Below are 13,856 nucleotides of genomic sequence, written 5' to 3' on the forward strand. Positions count from 1 at the left end.
GTTTTGGCCTGGAGAGACTGAAAGAATGAAAACTTTTTTAGCCATGCCATACATTTCTTCCGCTTGCCCCCAATTCTCCTCAAAGTTAGAAATTTCATAGTTGTCTTATCAGAAAAAAAAAAAAAATGTTAAGGAAAAATAGGATCTTTTATGGAAAACTAAAAAAAAAAAAAAAAAAATCAACTTGTCTCCCTCTGGATGGAAGAGGGCTGAAGAAGTGAAGAAAATTTCTGTGATTCTGGCTCCCAGCAAGAATGTCGCATTTCTGCCTCTTTGGGGGAAATCTTTTTCGTCTTGCATGGCTTTCATTTCTTATCATAATATTTATTTATTAGGGCCTCGGGTTTCCAATTCCATTTAAATCCAGGTCAGAATTGCATTAAAATAACAAAGTAAAATTCCAGGCTGGGAAGCTCTGACAGATCCCTCTAGGAATTAGGGAGAGAGAGAGAGGGAGGCCCTCCCGCCCCCATCTCTGACCCCAAGCTCCTTGCCTGATCAGTCCCAAGGCTGTGCTGGGAGAAACCAGGCTGGTGGGCTCCAGTTCTCTTGGGGACAGCCTCCCCTCCCCCTTGACCTCCTGCTGTACCCTTTCCCCCTCGAGTCCTCACCCAGGAAGAGATTTATATGGACAAAAAGAAAATTCCTCCTAGCAGAGCTTCACCCAGGAGGATATGATTCTGTCTATTGTCCTAGGGGCTCCTTGAAGCCGGGCTGGGGTGTGGAGGTGGCTGGGCTAGAAGGGAAAGTTGAACTTGGGAGTTGGGGAAGCCTGAGTCTCTGGCAGTCAGGTTGCTGCGTCCTGGAGCCTGAGCACTTGGCTCTTAGGCTGCTCTGTGTCCTGGATGGACTCCTGCTCCGTTAAAAGGAAGGTGCTGTATCAGTGCACCCTCTTCCCCCCGGCACTGCCTCTTCAACTACCCTCTTCCTCCTCCAACCTGTTCTTTAACAGAAACAAAACACGAGAGACCCTCTGCTGTCAAGTACTAGACCCCCATCCCTACCACTTCCAAGCCCAACCTACCTCTCTTCCCTAGTCCTGGTTCCAGACAGCCCACTACCACTGCCACCCCCAGCCTGGGAGCAGCCCTTCTTCCACTGTGGATTTGCTTGTGTTTTCATAAACAAAGCTGGCTTTTGTAGTGCATGCTGACTTACTCATAACATGGAATTAGCTAGGGAGTTTAGTCTGAAGGAAGGAACAGATTTCATGCAGTAATCTAGAGAAAAGATAAGGGCCTCTTTCAAGTTGGAGCCAGTGTCTGTAGTGGCCTCGTGAGACTGGAGCCAAAACGGGGAGCAGGCAGTATCCTCAAGGGGGTTCCTGGGGCAGATGGAGAGTCTGAGAAGGGACAGGTGCCCTCAAGCCAAGGCTTTCAAGCCTGGGAGATCAACTATCCTTCAGGGACAGAGGGACTCAGAATCTTTCCGAGGTACTTTAGGGCTCTTTCATTTTATCCTGCTGCTGTTGCTGCTGTGGGAAACGCAGCCAGAGTGGAGACCCCTGCCCTCAAGGGACTTACAGACTCTAGTGTTGCCCAGTGCTGAGCTCACGTTCAGCCATGCTTGCTCTGTCTGCACTGCAGTTAGCTTGGCATCTTCCTTCCTTCTGACCCCAGAGTCTAGCTGGGCATAGATTCCAAGCCAGTCACTTTTAACCCTACTATTCAGGGCATTTGTCAACCTGGTCTGCTAGAGTTGCCTAATGACAGGTTTGCTGGGTTCGTGGGACATCTTTGGTCCCAGATCTGCACACCAGTGTTGCAGGAAGGACAGTTACTGAGCGGGCAGGGCAGCCTTACCCATAGGCAGAGCTGTGGCCATCCCTGGCTCTCAAATCTACCTCCAAGATCTCACCAGTGCCAGAAGGTGTGCCTTGACTGCCACATGCTTTCAAACGAAGCTCTAGTGGGTCTTTAAAATACAAATAACCTTGGCAAGTATCTTGTCAAGAGTTACTATAGCACTGGGGATATCTGGGCCTCTGTCCCTATTCTTGAGAGATTCACCAGGGGGGGAGCCAAAGTGGTGTGGACTGGAAAGGAGGGGAGAGACACAGAAGGGAGCCCTGAGTGTACAGGTGAATGTGTGTGCGTGCGTGTGTGTGAGGTTTACCACGATTACCCACAGGTGACATAGTTGGGTGTATGTGTCTGTTGTGACTTTGTTGTTAAGCATGTATACAGATGTTTTAGTGTCTTTGAGAGCTGGTATGGATGAGTGGGTGGGTAAGCTTCTGTGACTAGGAATGAGTGAGCATGAGGGTACATGGTTTTGAGTGTTTTTCAAGTGCCTGTCTGTGTATTTTAAAGTAGACAGACTGGATAACCAGGATAATTGTTAACTTAAAAGCATTAATTTGCTTTGCTTTTTTTTTTTTTTTTTTAAGGGGGGTGGTGTGCAGCAGTGGTTAAAAAAGACCTAATCCTTGCATGGGGCTCAGGTTACAGCTGAATGAAAAGGTCTCCTGGGGAAGACTTGTCCCCAGGGCAGCAGGGCGCGCCAGCCTGGACATTTAGTTTACCTGGTTGTTTTCTCTCCTCATTAGGGACAGAATTTTGATAAAGTCGTATATTTAGAGTTTCCAAGTAACACCGTCCCTGGGACTGGGAGCGTTCATCTGGCAGCAAACAGTGTCTCTCTGTCTCGGTGCGTCTCTCCAAGTCTCTGTCTGGGTGTAAGTGTGTCTCTCTCTTTCTTCCCCCCACCCCTCTCTTCCTCTTTAATGTGGCTGTTTCCTCTCCTCCCTGCTTCCCTGGGCTCCTGTGGCTGGCTCTCACAGTGAGGGGACTGTTCCTCCTAGCCCCTCCCTCCAAAATACAAAATGAAAACTATAACCGTGTCAGCGGGTGAGGGTGGCCCCGTGGGCCGCTGGCTGTTGCCCGCGCCCCAGCCAGGCCACGCGGGAGAGAAAAAGGGAGAGTCAGCCCCGACCCTTGGAGCCTGATCGTCCCTTTAAGCCTGACCCCCACCCCTCATTTTTCCAGAGGGTGGAGAAGGGGGGTGGACTGCTTAGAAATTCCTCAGGAATCCCTTTGACCTCTCTTCTCTCAGTGACATGTCCCCTAGGGGGATGGGGAAAGCCCACAGCCAAGGGAGAACTTTTCCCCTTCCTACCTCTCATCTCCCAAGTCTCTGCTGGGTGGAGGGAGAGAGAGGGGACAAGAAGACACAGAAGCCACAATGACTACAGGCGGAGAAAGAAAGTTATCAGCAACCCCTCAGTGAGATTGTTTCCTGAAACCTTCAGGAATCTGAGAGCATGAGAACCGGTTTGAGATGTGAATGGCTGGGACCTGTTGTAAAAGGAGCCAGCCCTGGGTGTGAGTTTGAGAATGCGTGGTGTGCACTCACTAGGGTGTGTGAGCGTGCGTGTGTATGACTCAGGGTGTGTGTGTGTGTGTGTGTGTGTGTGCGCGCGCGCGCGCGTGCAGTGCTCCGGTGAGAGGAAAAAGGAAGCAGGCAGTGTGCATTTTGTTTTCATTGGAGAAGTGAAGAAGTGGAATGGCTTGGTCCTGTGCCTTGAACTGGGTGTGGGGGAAGGGAGCAGATGGCTTCAGACCCTCCTGTGAAGATGGAGGTGAAGAGCTGCTGCCTGAACTCACCCCAGGCCCTGCCCCCGGCGCCGGTCCCCTCGTGTCCGGGTGTGGGCCTCCGTTGACAGCCCATACCCCTAGCACATGACCACTAATAAGAAAGAGTCCCTGTCAGGGCTGGAAACTGCGGAGCTGCTCTGAGGCTGGCAGTGCCCGCAAGAGGCCCAGACCTGGGGACAGCTTCTTCGGGCTTGGCTATTAGACAGGAGTCTGGAAACAGAGGGACTGCCGATCCTTGTGGGGGGAAGTGATACAGCTGCCAACCCAGAGCTGTTTGAGGGGTGGGGGAGCTGGGTGCTTGTGCCAGGAGGGAACGTGGACCCTCCCCTTGCCCCCTTTGCCCCCTCTGTCACCAGACTGCCCATTCTATTCATTTCATGCCCACGTACTGCCAACCCCTCAAGGCATGGGGTGGGGACTACGGCAGGTACCAGTGGGTTTAGGTAAATGCAGAGCCCAGGAATTGGGCCCTTTGAGGAGATAACTGAAATTCTCCTCCTCACATATAAAGTGGATGAGAGTATCAGTAGGGTCCTTTTCATCTCTGAGATTATGCATCTCTTCAAAATGCTTCCTGCTGGGTGTGGGGGGAGAAATCCTTCCTGCTGATGGTAGAAGACACTGTAGCAAGCCTCTGTCCTGCAGCCGGGCCTCCCCAGGCTCCTTTCCTGAATCTCGTACCGTTTTCTCCCCGATTCCCGCTTCATGGTTCCCTGCCAAGTCTAAGTCCTCCACCCCAGTTTCCTGGGGCCCCATGTGCCTGGTAGTTCTTACTGTGTCCTTAAGTGGGGTATTTCCCCTTGGAAACAGTCCCTGCAGCACAAGTGTGTGCTTCTATGTGTGTAAATGTGTGTGTCTCCCATAGCATTGGGAAGTAGAGCTGAAATGTTTCTCTTCTGGGAACTGAAGACCAGCTGGGCAAGGCCCCACGGCCCCAGTCCTTGGCCCCACCCTGTATTCTCAGTTCCAAGACTAGCCCTCTCTGTGCTTCTCCAGCCTAGATGTCTCCCCTCTTCAGGCCACGGCACTGCTCTGTAGCTGCCATTGGGTTTGCACTTTGGCTCTACAGGTGGACGGACGCCCCTGACCTAGGGTACCGTGGCCCTCACTCTTCCCTGTGCTTTCCCTGTGGCTGGAACCAGGGCCCTGGAGAGCTGTGGGGTTGGGGTTTCAGAGCCCTGGGCCAGGGGCTGTCTGCATCTGGGGACAGACCTGGGCAGGAGCCGCTGGGCTGGGGAGGAGATCCAAAACAAGGAAACAGATCTGAGGGGTCCCTGGAAGAAGGTGGGGTGTCAGGATATGTGGGCTTGGGGGGGAGCGGGAAGGAGCGGGGTGCTTAAAGCACAGACCCTGGGGAGCAGGTTTACAGAGAGGACGCTTTTACAAGTTTCTAATTATATTTATTTGGAGTTTTCCTCTGGCGGTCTGAAGCTGTTAACAGCAGGAACCTGTATCCCTGGTGTTTGTTTTTGTTTCTAACCAGCTGCTTGGCCCAGTCTAGTGACTCCGAGGGCAGGAGACACCTGCCCACAGCCACGTCGCCCACCCCTCCTCACGGCAACGCCGTCTGCACCCACCACGGTGCAGCCAGTGCCCTCCCTGCCCACACTCAGCCCTGCCCTCCTCCCGGCTGCCCCCATGCCCAAAGCCCGGAAGGACCTGCACACCTACTGCCGACTCCCCCCAGGAGCATCCTAGAAAGTTCCAGGCCATTCCGTGATTCTGGAGTGGATGCTTGCTTCATGCTGAACCAAGTGCTGAGCTGGAGTGCGCGGTGGGGGAGGCCACAGTGACAGCTAAGGCATGCGTCTCTCCCTCATGTGTTTATAAAAGGCAGTGTGCAGTGAGAGAACACCAGACTGGGGGTCAGAAAACCTGGGTTTTCAGACACTGGCTGTTTTCTCTTCCCCAAGATATCATCTCTGGGCTTGTTTCTCATCTAGTCAGTGGCAGACAGGACTGTTTAAGGATCACATGAAATGACCTAAGTGAAAGGCCTTTACTGGAATTAAACATCATCTGACATCATCGTTTATCTTGTTATTTTCCACATCAATGTGAAGAGATAAGACTGGTCATCATGAAGCAGGGACTCTGCACGCTGCCTGACTCCCTCTCCAGTGTTCTGTCCTTTCCTCTCCACTCCCACTCCGTCTACTCTACCCATTCTCTAAAGACCTCTGACTCAGGGTGGTGGGTTTAGTCCACACTGAAAGGGAGAAAATTATTGTCCACTTGGGGGCATATTCAAATAAGCAAGGATCTGGATTGGGGATCAGGTAGGACACTATGAGGCTCAGCCCTGCACCTCTCCAGTTGCCAAGCACCAACTGCTTTTCCTGGCTCTTCAGTTGAGCAGGCTAAGCTTGGATAAGAGGGAAGTGCACTTTTTAAAAACAAGAAAGTGCTCTGTCCTCTCTGCCCGTGGGGTCATCTGTGTGGTTTCTGGGCTCTTTCCAGGCCTCCTCACCCCTGCCTGGGCTTTGTCCAGGCTGAGGATGGGCCCAGGCTCTGGCTGGGGTCACATCCCAGTTCCAAATTGGGAAGACGGCCTGATAAGCCAGAGCTGGGGAGCCAGGCTCGCCCAGTTCCTCTAGCTGACCTAGAGGTGGAGCAGATGTGCACATGTCGCAGGTCAAGGTATCACAGGCGACAGCTGGGCTCGCTCTACTTCAAATGTTACTTGGACATGGGAGGCAACATGGAGGAGAGGGTAAGAGAACTGACAAGGAGTAGCAGTGGAACCATGGCCCCTGGTACCGTCATCGGGTGTTAGCACGGAGGCTAGGGAACATCTATCTAACAAGGATGCACTGAAGAGATGTTTGAGAAGCCCCAGGTAATATCTGAAAACCCTGAGGTCCTGTGAATTCTGTAGGATTCCCTAGAAATCCTATCTTAAATTTGTCGGTCCCAATCTCTTCTTACCTCAGCACAACCAAACAGATGCCTTTAAGTGGGTATCTTCCCTTCTCTGAGTTTCCTGTCTGCCTACCCTTAACTTAGGACTAAATTCCTTGGGATTGTCTTCTACCCAGAACAGTGGTAGGGTTACAGAGGAGAAAAGAAATGAATTTTTTCTCTATAGAAACATAGAAAAGATGCCAAAATATAGACCTCATCCACTCACCCACAACCCATTCATCTATCCATCCATCTACACATCTGTTTAGCAAATATTTACTAAGTGCTTTCAATATATTAGTTTGTCTTGTTCACTGCTGAATCCCCAGCACCTAGCACCAGTGCCTGGCATGTTGCGAATGCTGTTTGTTGAATTGTTGCATAAATATGCTCAGCTCTGTTCTAGCTGCAGTACAGGTTTCAGAGATTCAGAAGCCATGGTCTCAGGGAGCTCACAGCTTCCTTTGGAAGATAATACACAGAAACCAAAAGTTAAATAATGGTATCAGTTCAGTTCAGTCACTCAGTCATGTCTGACTCTTTGCGACCCCATGAATCGCAGCACACCAGGCCTCCCTGTCCATCACCAACTCCTGGAGTTCACCCAGACTCACATCCATCAAGTCAGTGATGCCATCCAGCCATCTCATCCTCTGTCGTCCCCTTCTCCTCCTGCCCCCAATCCCTCCCAGCATCAGAGTCTTTTCCAATGAGTCAACTCTTCGCATGAGGTGGCCAAAGTACTGGAGTTTCAACTTTAGCATCATTCCTTCCAAAGAAATCCCAGGGCTGATCTCCTTCAGAATGGACTGGTTGGATCTCCTTGCAGTGGTAGCATATAAGACGGAGAAGGCAATGGCAACCCACTCTGTCTTGCCTAGAGAATCCCAAGGATGGGGGAGCCTGGTGGGCTGCCGTCTATGGGGTCGCACAGAGTCTGACACAACTGAAGTGACTTAGCAGCAGCAGCAGCTGCATATAGGACGTATCTGTACAAGACAGCAATTGGTCAGAGGATGCAAGGACCTGACAGTAAAATCTCCAGAGTTAAGAGAAAGGATAAATTAGAGAAGGCTACCACAGTCAAAGGCAGCTTCCCAGCAGGGGCACCTGCATTGGGTCCAAAGTGATGGGTGAGGTTCGAAGGCATCTCCGGAGAGGAAAATAGAGGGACGAGGCAGACCCCACACACATCTGGGGCTATCCTGGCTGGGCAGGAAGAATGCCACAGCCATGTGAGCACGTGAGGGCGTCAAGCAAGCTGCTCTGGACCTTCTCACTGGGCCCAGTAAATTTGTCCACAACTACCCCCAGCCCCTCTGAGTTCAGTAAGGTGACCATGGTAGTAACCTAAAGGTGGAGTGGACTCTTCCTACAGGCATCTGCTTACCTGCAGCCTACATTCCTGCTCATTTCAGTGGTGGTTATTCCAGAGCTGGACTTGGGCAAAATTTTTAAGCAGACAAAGTGTTTCCTTGGGTGTCCTCCTGCTTGTCTTTTAGGGTACACTTCTCCATCCTCATAAGGGAATCTTAGGGCTCCCCGTGTCATATTACTTCACCTTTTCTAGTCTGCTCTAACCCTCGTATTCTCTGCCTCATCCCATCCCTCTTTCCTACATTTATCAGAATTTATGGAGTGCTCTAGTACTCTTGCCTGGAAAATCCCATGGATGGAGGAGACTGGGAGGCTGCAGTCCATGGGGTCTCGAAGAGTCTGACATGACTGAGCAACTTCACTTTCACTTTTCACTTTCATGCATTGGAGAAGGGAATGGCAGCCCACTCCAGTGTTCTTGCCTGGAGAATCCTGGGGATGGGGGAGCCCGGTGGGCTGCCGTCTATGGGGTCGCACAGAGTTGGACACGACTGAAGCGACTTAGCAGCAGCAGCAACATGGACTGCTCTGCTAGGTGCTGAAGCAAATCCAGAAGAGACATCAGATGGTGCTAGGAAAAGCTGCTGCCATTACAGACCTGTGCATTCATGCCAGGAAGAGTGAGACAGGGAGGTCTTGGCTCGCCTATGGTGTCTCTGCAGCCACCACTCTCCCCTAATTCAGCTTATGAGCCAGCCCGGTGCCTGAAGTTGGGGTAAGGACACAAAATAATTGCCTTCACAAAGGACTGTGGAGGGCAGCTTTGTGCTTCCCAACTGGCCTCTCACCCGCTTTGCCCTGCTCCCGAACCAGCACAGGCAGAGCAGGCAGTGACGCAGATGCCCCCGAGGATATGTCTCTCCAGATTCCCTGTTGCATCACATGTTCTCCTGGGGCTGCATCTCCCCACACCAGGCCTCCAATGGGGCTTTGATAAGGGGACTGGGGGAGAGGACAGGGGTTCAGAAAGGATACTGTGGGGAAGGTTGGAGAGAAGGAATAAAAATAACAAGCCTTTACTGAGCACTTACTGTATGCCTGCACTGCAGTACTAAGTACTTGCCAGGTATTAACTCATTTGATGTTCCTGGTGGCCCCATAACCAGATGCTATATCATTATTCCCATCTACAGAGGAAGGAGCAGCTAAGTTCAGAGGCTGGCCAAGGACCACACAGACATGCATGCAGCTGGCATCTGAACAGACACAGCCTCACTCCAGAACCCCTTTTCTCAAATACTCTGTCATGCTGTTGCCCCTGGTCTCTTGCTGGCTTGGGCAAATAGTCTATCACATTATCTGAGATGGGAAAGGAAGACAGACAGCGGTCCAGCCTCATTCTGGAGATCCCGATGCAGCTGGTCCAAGAGAGCGACCACACTTTTAAAAGGGGAACCCCAGGGTGCAGCCACTGGTCTAAACCAATCCCCACCCGACAGCATCCCCTGGTTTGTCAGGCCAGCTCATAAACACCTGCACCCTGAGAGAATGAACTAAGATGAGACTGTGCCCACAGGTGCTGAAGGGATCCCTGCAGGACAGGTTGTGAGTGGGCAAGATGTCGGGGGAGGGAGCCTTGAAAGAATGGGCTGGCAAATGGAAGACACTGGATATGATTTGGGGCCCTACTTCAGAAGTCTGTTTTAGGATTGTTCTGCTGCAAAAGATTCCATCCAAACAGTTGAAGGGTCCCTTCCTCAGTCAGTAACCAGTCAAGTGAGGAGAGCTGAACATGCCACACAAGATGAGTGAGCTCAGGCAAACCAGGCAAACCAGTCCCAATGGGACTCACTGGGAATAGGGCTTACTAGGAAGAGCTTTTGGGAAGACAATTTTTGAGCTAGGTTTGGAAAGTTGGGAACAGTGCGTCTACAAGAAAAAAGAAAGGACTGCATCTCAAATGCAAAAAAATGAGAAGTGCAAATGTGTGGAAAGGAATTGAAGGGTTTGGTGTTGGAGAGGGCAAGTATCGTGGGCCGAGAATGGGTGGGGGTAGTCGAGACGGCAGGAAAAGCCCAACTGCCCAAAGGGTCTAAAGGCTCTTCCAGGAGGCCCAGGTTTGCTGCAGTCAGCATCGGGAGCCACTCTAGTGCTTGCGAGCACTGGATCAGCAGCCGAGGAGAGAACAAGGAGCTGATACGGACCTGTTGTAAAGCCCCAGATGATTCAGAGACAGGTGGGTACCTCTAAGATGGCCCCAGAGGAGGAGCTTCCCAATGAGTTTCCAAGGTGCCCTGCTGGCTGCTGGGGAAGTGGTGAAGAAGCACACAAGGGGAAGAGGGCTCAAAGCAGGATAACAGGATGGTTATTAGTCACTGGGATTGCCCTGTGCTCTGCACCTGCCTCTGAGACTCACAAGTTACCACAGTAGAGACAGGACCTGACGAGAACATCTCAAACTTTGGATTCCATTTCAAGACTGAAATTAGTTGTTAAAAGATATTTTCCCCACCATGGGGGCGTGTGCAAATAAATGTGGGGAAAGAGAATAAGGACTTGGATCTCAGAGTGCCTTGTCTTTCTTCATGCATCTAACTACACTTGAAATTTCCTTTCCCCTTCTAACACATACCCAGCTTCCAAAACTCAAACTTGAGTCCCACTCCAAAGAGTTTTTTTAGCCTACTTCAGTTCAGTTCAGTTCAGTCGCTCAGTCGTGTCCGACTCTTTGAGACTCCATGAATTGCAGCACACCAGGCCTCCCTGTCCATCAGCAACTCCCGGAGTTCACTCAAACTCACTAGGCCCAGGGTATTTCTCATTCAGAACTCCTAGAGCTGAATAAGGTTCCAATAGAACCTCCTGTGCTGCTGGAAACGTTCCATACCTGTGCTGTCGTCCACTAGGGTAGCCTTTAGCCACATATAGCTATTGAACATTTGGCCTGGGGCCAAACTTTACATTAATTTAAATTTAAAATATCCCCATGTACCTAGTGACTACTATCTAAGACAGCATAGTCTTAGAGCACCTATTGTCTGAACCAATGATTTTATACTTATCATCTCAAGCTTCCATGCATTAGGAACATAATATTTACTAAATACTTTATTAGGTACTTTATACAAATTACCTTTACACAAATTATCTCATCAACTGTTCACAGCCTCTCATAAGAAGGCTACATTAAAGATGAAGAAATAAAGAGAATTGGAAAACCCTATTAAGTGGCAGAGCTGAATTTGTATTTTAGACTGAACTAATTCGGGAGTTTAGGCTCTATGATAGGGTGTTTCTTAGTACCACTTTGTCTTCATCAGTTGGACAGACTGATTCTCCATGTAGCCTCTTACTGTCTACAGAGGTCCCTCTTGCCCTCTCCCATGAACTAGAATCCTGTGCCGCCCTCCTCTCTATCCATTCACTTTGGGGTAACTTCCTAGGGTGGACCAGCAGGCAGACACCATCACTGCACAGCCTGAGGGAGGTGAAGAATAAATAAATGTGAATTACAACAATTAAATCACTGGGCATGGTGGGCTGTACAGAGGGGTCAAAGAGAGTTGGAGGATAGAGTGCAGAGCTGAACAGAAGCCCAGAAGACTTGAGGCAGGTGTTTGAGAGCACTCTTCAAAATTTCACTTCTCTTCTTAACCCTAGGAAGCCTCAGTCTTGCCCCTGAAGTACTTGAAATAAAAGAACAGATAACTGTTTCAAGCTAGGACTCATGGGTGTCTATACATTGGAGCAATTACTGGTCCATTCATTCATTCAGTAAAAAATATATCAAGTACCTTAAGGATTTAGATTCAGTAGGTCAGCAATCGAGCCTGAGAATCTGCATTTTAACAAAAGCTAAGCAATTCTGTGGCCCACAGATCACACTCGGAAGTTATGATCATTTTCTGAAAGTAAAAGAAAAAACAATTTCTTTTTCTTGCAGGTTGCTACACTTTCCTGGGTTTTCCCAGTTCACAGCTGGAAGTGGTCTCTTCCTCTTCTGATCTTCTCTGTAGTGGAGATTCTCAAGCCTGGCTGCATATTAGACTCACCTGGGTAGCTTTAGAAGCCTACTGATGACCACGTTTCAGCCCAGACCAGCTGACCGGCATTTCTGGGGGTGGCACTTGGGCATCTCCTAGGTGGTTGACTCTGACATGAGCCACGGCTGAGGACCCCCTTTCCTTATTCTAACGCCCTCGCGGCACTCAAACATATCCTGCTTCATGTTACTCGTGTGTTTCTCCTCTTGGCTGGGCTGAGTCATCTCTGAACCGCCACAGCCTTTAGTTATAAAGCATTTCAGCTGAAACAAACATTTCCCCCTATTTCAGTTCAACTGTATGGGCATCATAACATTGCCCCAGAAGCTGCAGTCTTTTGCCCAAAGGTGACAAATTATTCTCTTTCCTGTGTCCTTTCTGAACGTTGTCTTTTTCTGCCAGGTCTTGGGTGGCCCTTCTTCAGCGCAGCTCTGTGAGTGGCAGCTTGTGTCAGAGCGAGGTGCACCTGGGATTGGATGACAGCACTCAGGGTGGTGGGATGGAGGGGCTTGGATGAGTCAGCTGGAGAGCTGCAAAGACTGCACTTATCAGGCTTTGGGTTGCTGGTGCCAGCCCCTGCCAGCTCCTAGTCCCTCCGCTGTTGACAGCACAGGGGCCTCGGCAAATCTTCCGGGATGGAGCTTCTTTCCTTTAAAGATTCTTGGCGCCATGGTGGGCAAGTGGGAGCAGGCCTGGTCTCAAACAGAACTGTGAGGCAGAGGAAGATTCCTCAGATGCCCTGTCTCCCTTTCTTCCTCCTTTAATTACCAGCAGTCACTGGACACTGCCACTTGCCCAGAGGCCACTGTCCTCATGCCGTTCTCTTCCCCTCCCTCTAAGCCTGCTCCTCAGAAAGGTAAACTAATTCACCTTAGGTTGAAAGTTTCTAATCAAGTTAAGTGTGCTACCTACCCAGTCCAAGGGTTTTTTGTTTGTTTTTAAATCAAAGAGGAGTGTTTCAAATGATGGAATTTCAGCTGTCATTGTGGATTAAGTATTTTTGAGGGGAGTGGGGGTGCTTTCTGAATTCCTGAAATTACAGGGTCAGCCCACTCTGAAATCAGAGAGGTGTGGGAGGCCACCTGCTTCTGGAGGGATTGCTGTCGTAGAGGAGAGGGGATTTTGCCCCGAGGAACCACCTTCAAGACACCCCTTGGGAGGCACCAAGAGAGGGTCTCACACGTCCCTTCTGCCCCTGCCAGATGTGGACGAGTGTGTGGAAGGGACCGACAACTGCCACATCGACGCCATCTGCCAGAACACCCCACGGTCGTACAAGTGCATCTGCAAGTCTGGCTACACGGGGGACGGTAAACACTGCAAAGGTGAGGCTGGGAGGGCACCTGGAGAAGGGAGAGCTGCCAGAGGGGGAGACCGTGCCCCCGCTCTCAGCTGGCCATGCTGTGCAAGAAGCCCTGCACTCCCTGCTGGCGTGGGGACGGGGCTAGAGGAAAGCAGCTCCTTCCCAGAGAGGGTATCGTTTTCTAATTTGCACAAAGACACCATATATACATGCTCAGGCCCGGGTGGGAACAGTTCACAGCCATACAACCTGACTGGGTGAGGGGATCAGGATCACGGGACTAAGGCCTCAGGTTCCCTGCTATTGGAACTTCTGTCTTTAGACCCTTACACCATGCCCAAAAAGAATGAGAACAGACAATTTACCCTAGGGCAAATTCATACTATAAACAAACACATCTCCTCATAATTAAAGCAATGCAAATTAAAGCAGTCTTGAGATGTTATTTTAAATTTATGACCTTCTGTGTTGGTTAAGACTTCAATAGACAAGGTATACTCATTAATTCCCGGTGACATTATAAATTGAAAAGTGATTTTGTCATACCTAGAAGGAATCTTGAAGTCATTTATACCCTCCAACTCAGGAATTTCACATTTAGGAACTTATTTAAAGGAAATTCAAAGAAACAATATATGAGAGAAGATGTTTTTGATGCATTATGAGAGAAAAATAAATGGAAGGAATCTAACA

At 50.1% G+C, this 13,856-nt stretch overlaps 2 protein-coding genes across 4 annotated transcripts in view; one reads left to right on the forward strand and one right to left on the reverse strand.

Annotated features, from left to right (window-relative positions):
* Window positions 1–13,856, reverse strand: part of TCP11 (t-complex 11) — a 160,645-nt gene that overhangs the window by 114,139 nt on the left and 32,650 nt on the right. The window lies entirely within an intron of this gene.
* Window positions 1–13,856, forward strand: part of SCUBE3 (signal peptide, CUB domain and EGF like domain containing 3) — a 36,230-nt gene that overhangs the window by 467 nt on the left and 21,907 nt on the right. For all 3 annotated transcript variants that reach the window (XM_061399036.1, XM_061399038.1, XM_061399037.1), the window contains exon 2: window positions 13,063–13,185. In XM_061399036.1, the coding sequence (XP_061255020.1) occupies window positions 13,063–13,185 (123 nt within the window). The remainder of the gene's footprint in view (window positions 1–13,062; window positions 13,186–13,856) is intronic.

Source organism: Bos javanicus, chromosome 23 (genome assembly GCF_032452875.1).
Source record: "Bos javanicus breed banteng chromosome 23, ARS-OSU_banteng_1.0, whole genome shotgun sequence".
Classification (NCBI taxonomy): domain Eukaryota; kingdom Metazoa; phylum Chordata; class Mammalia; order Artiodactyla; family Bovidae; genus Bos; species Bos javanicus.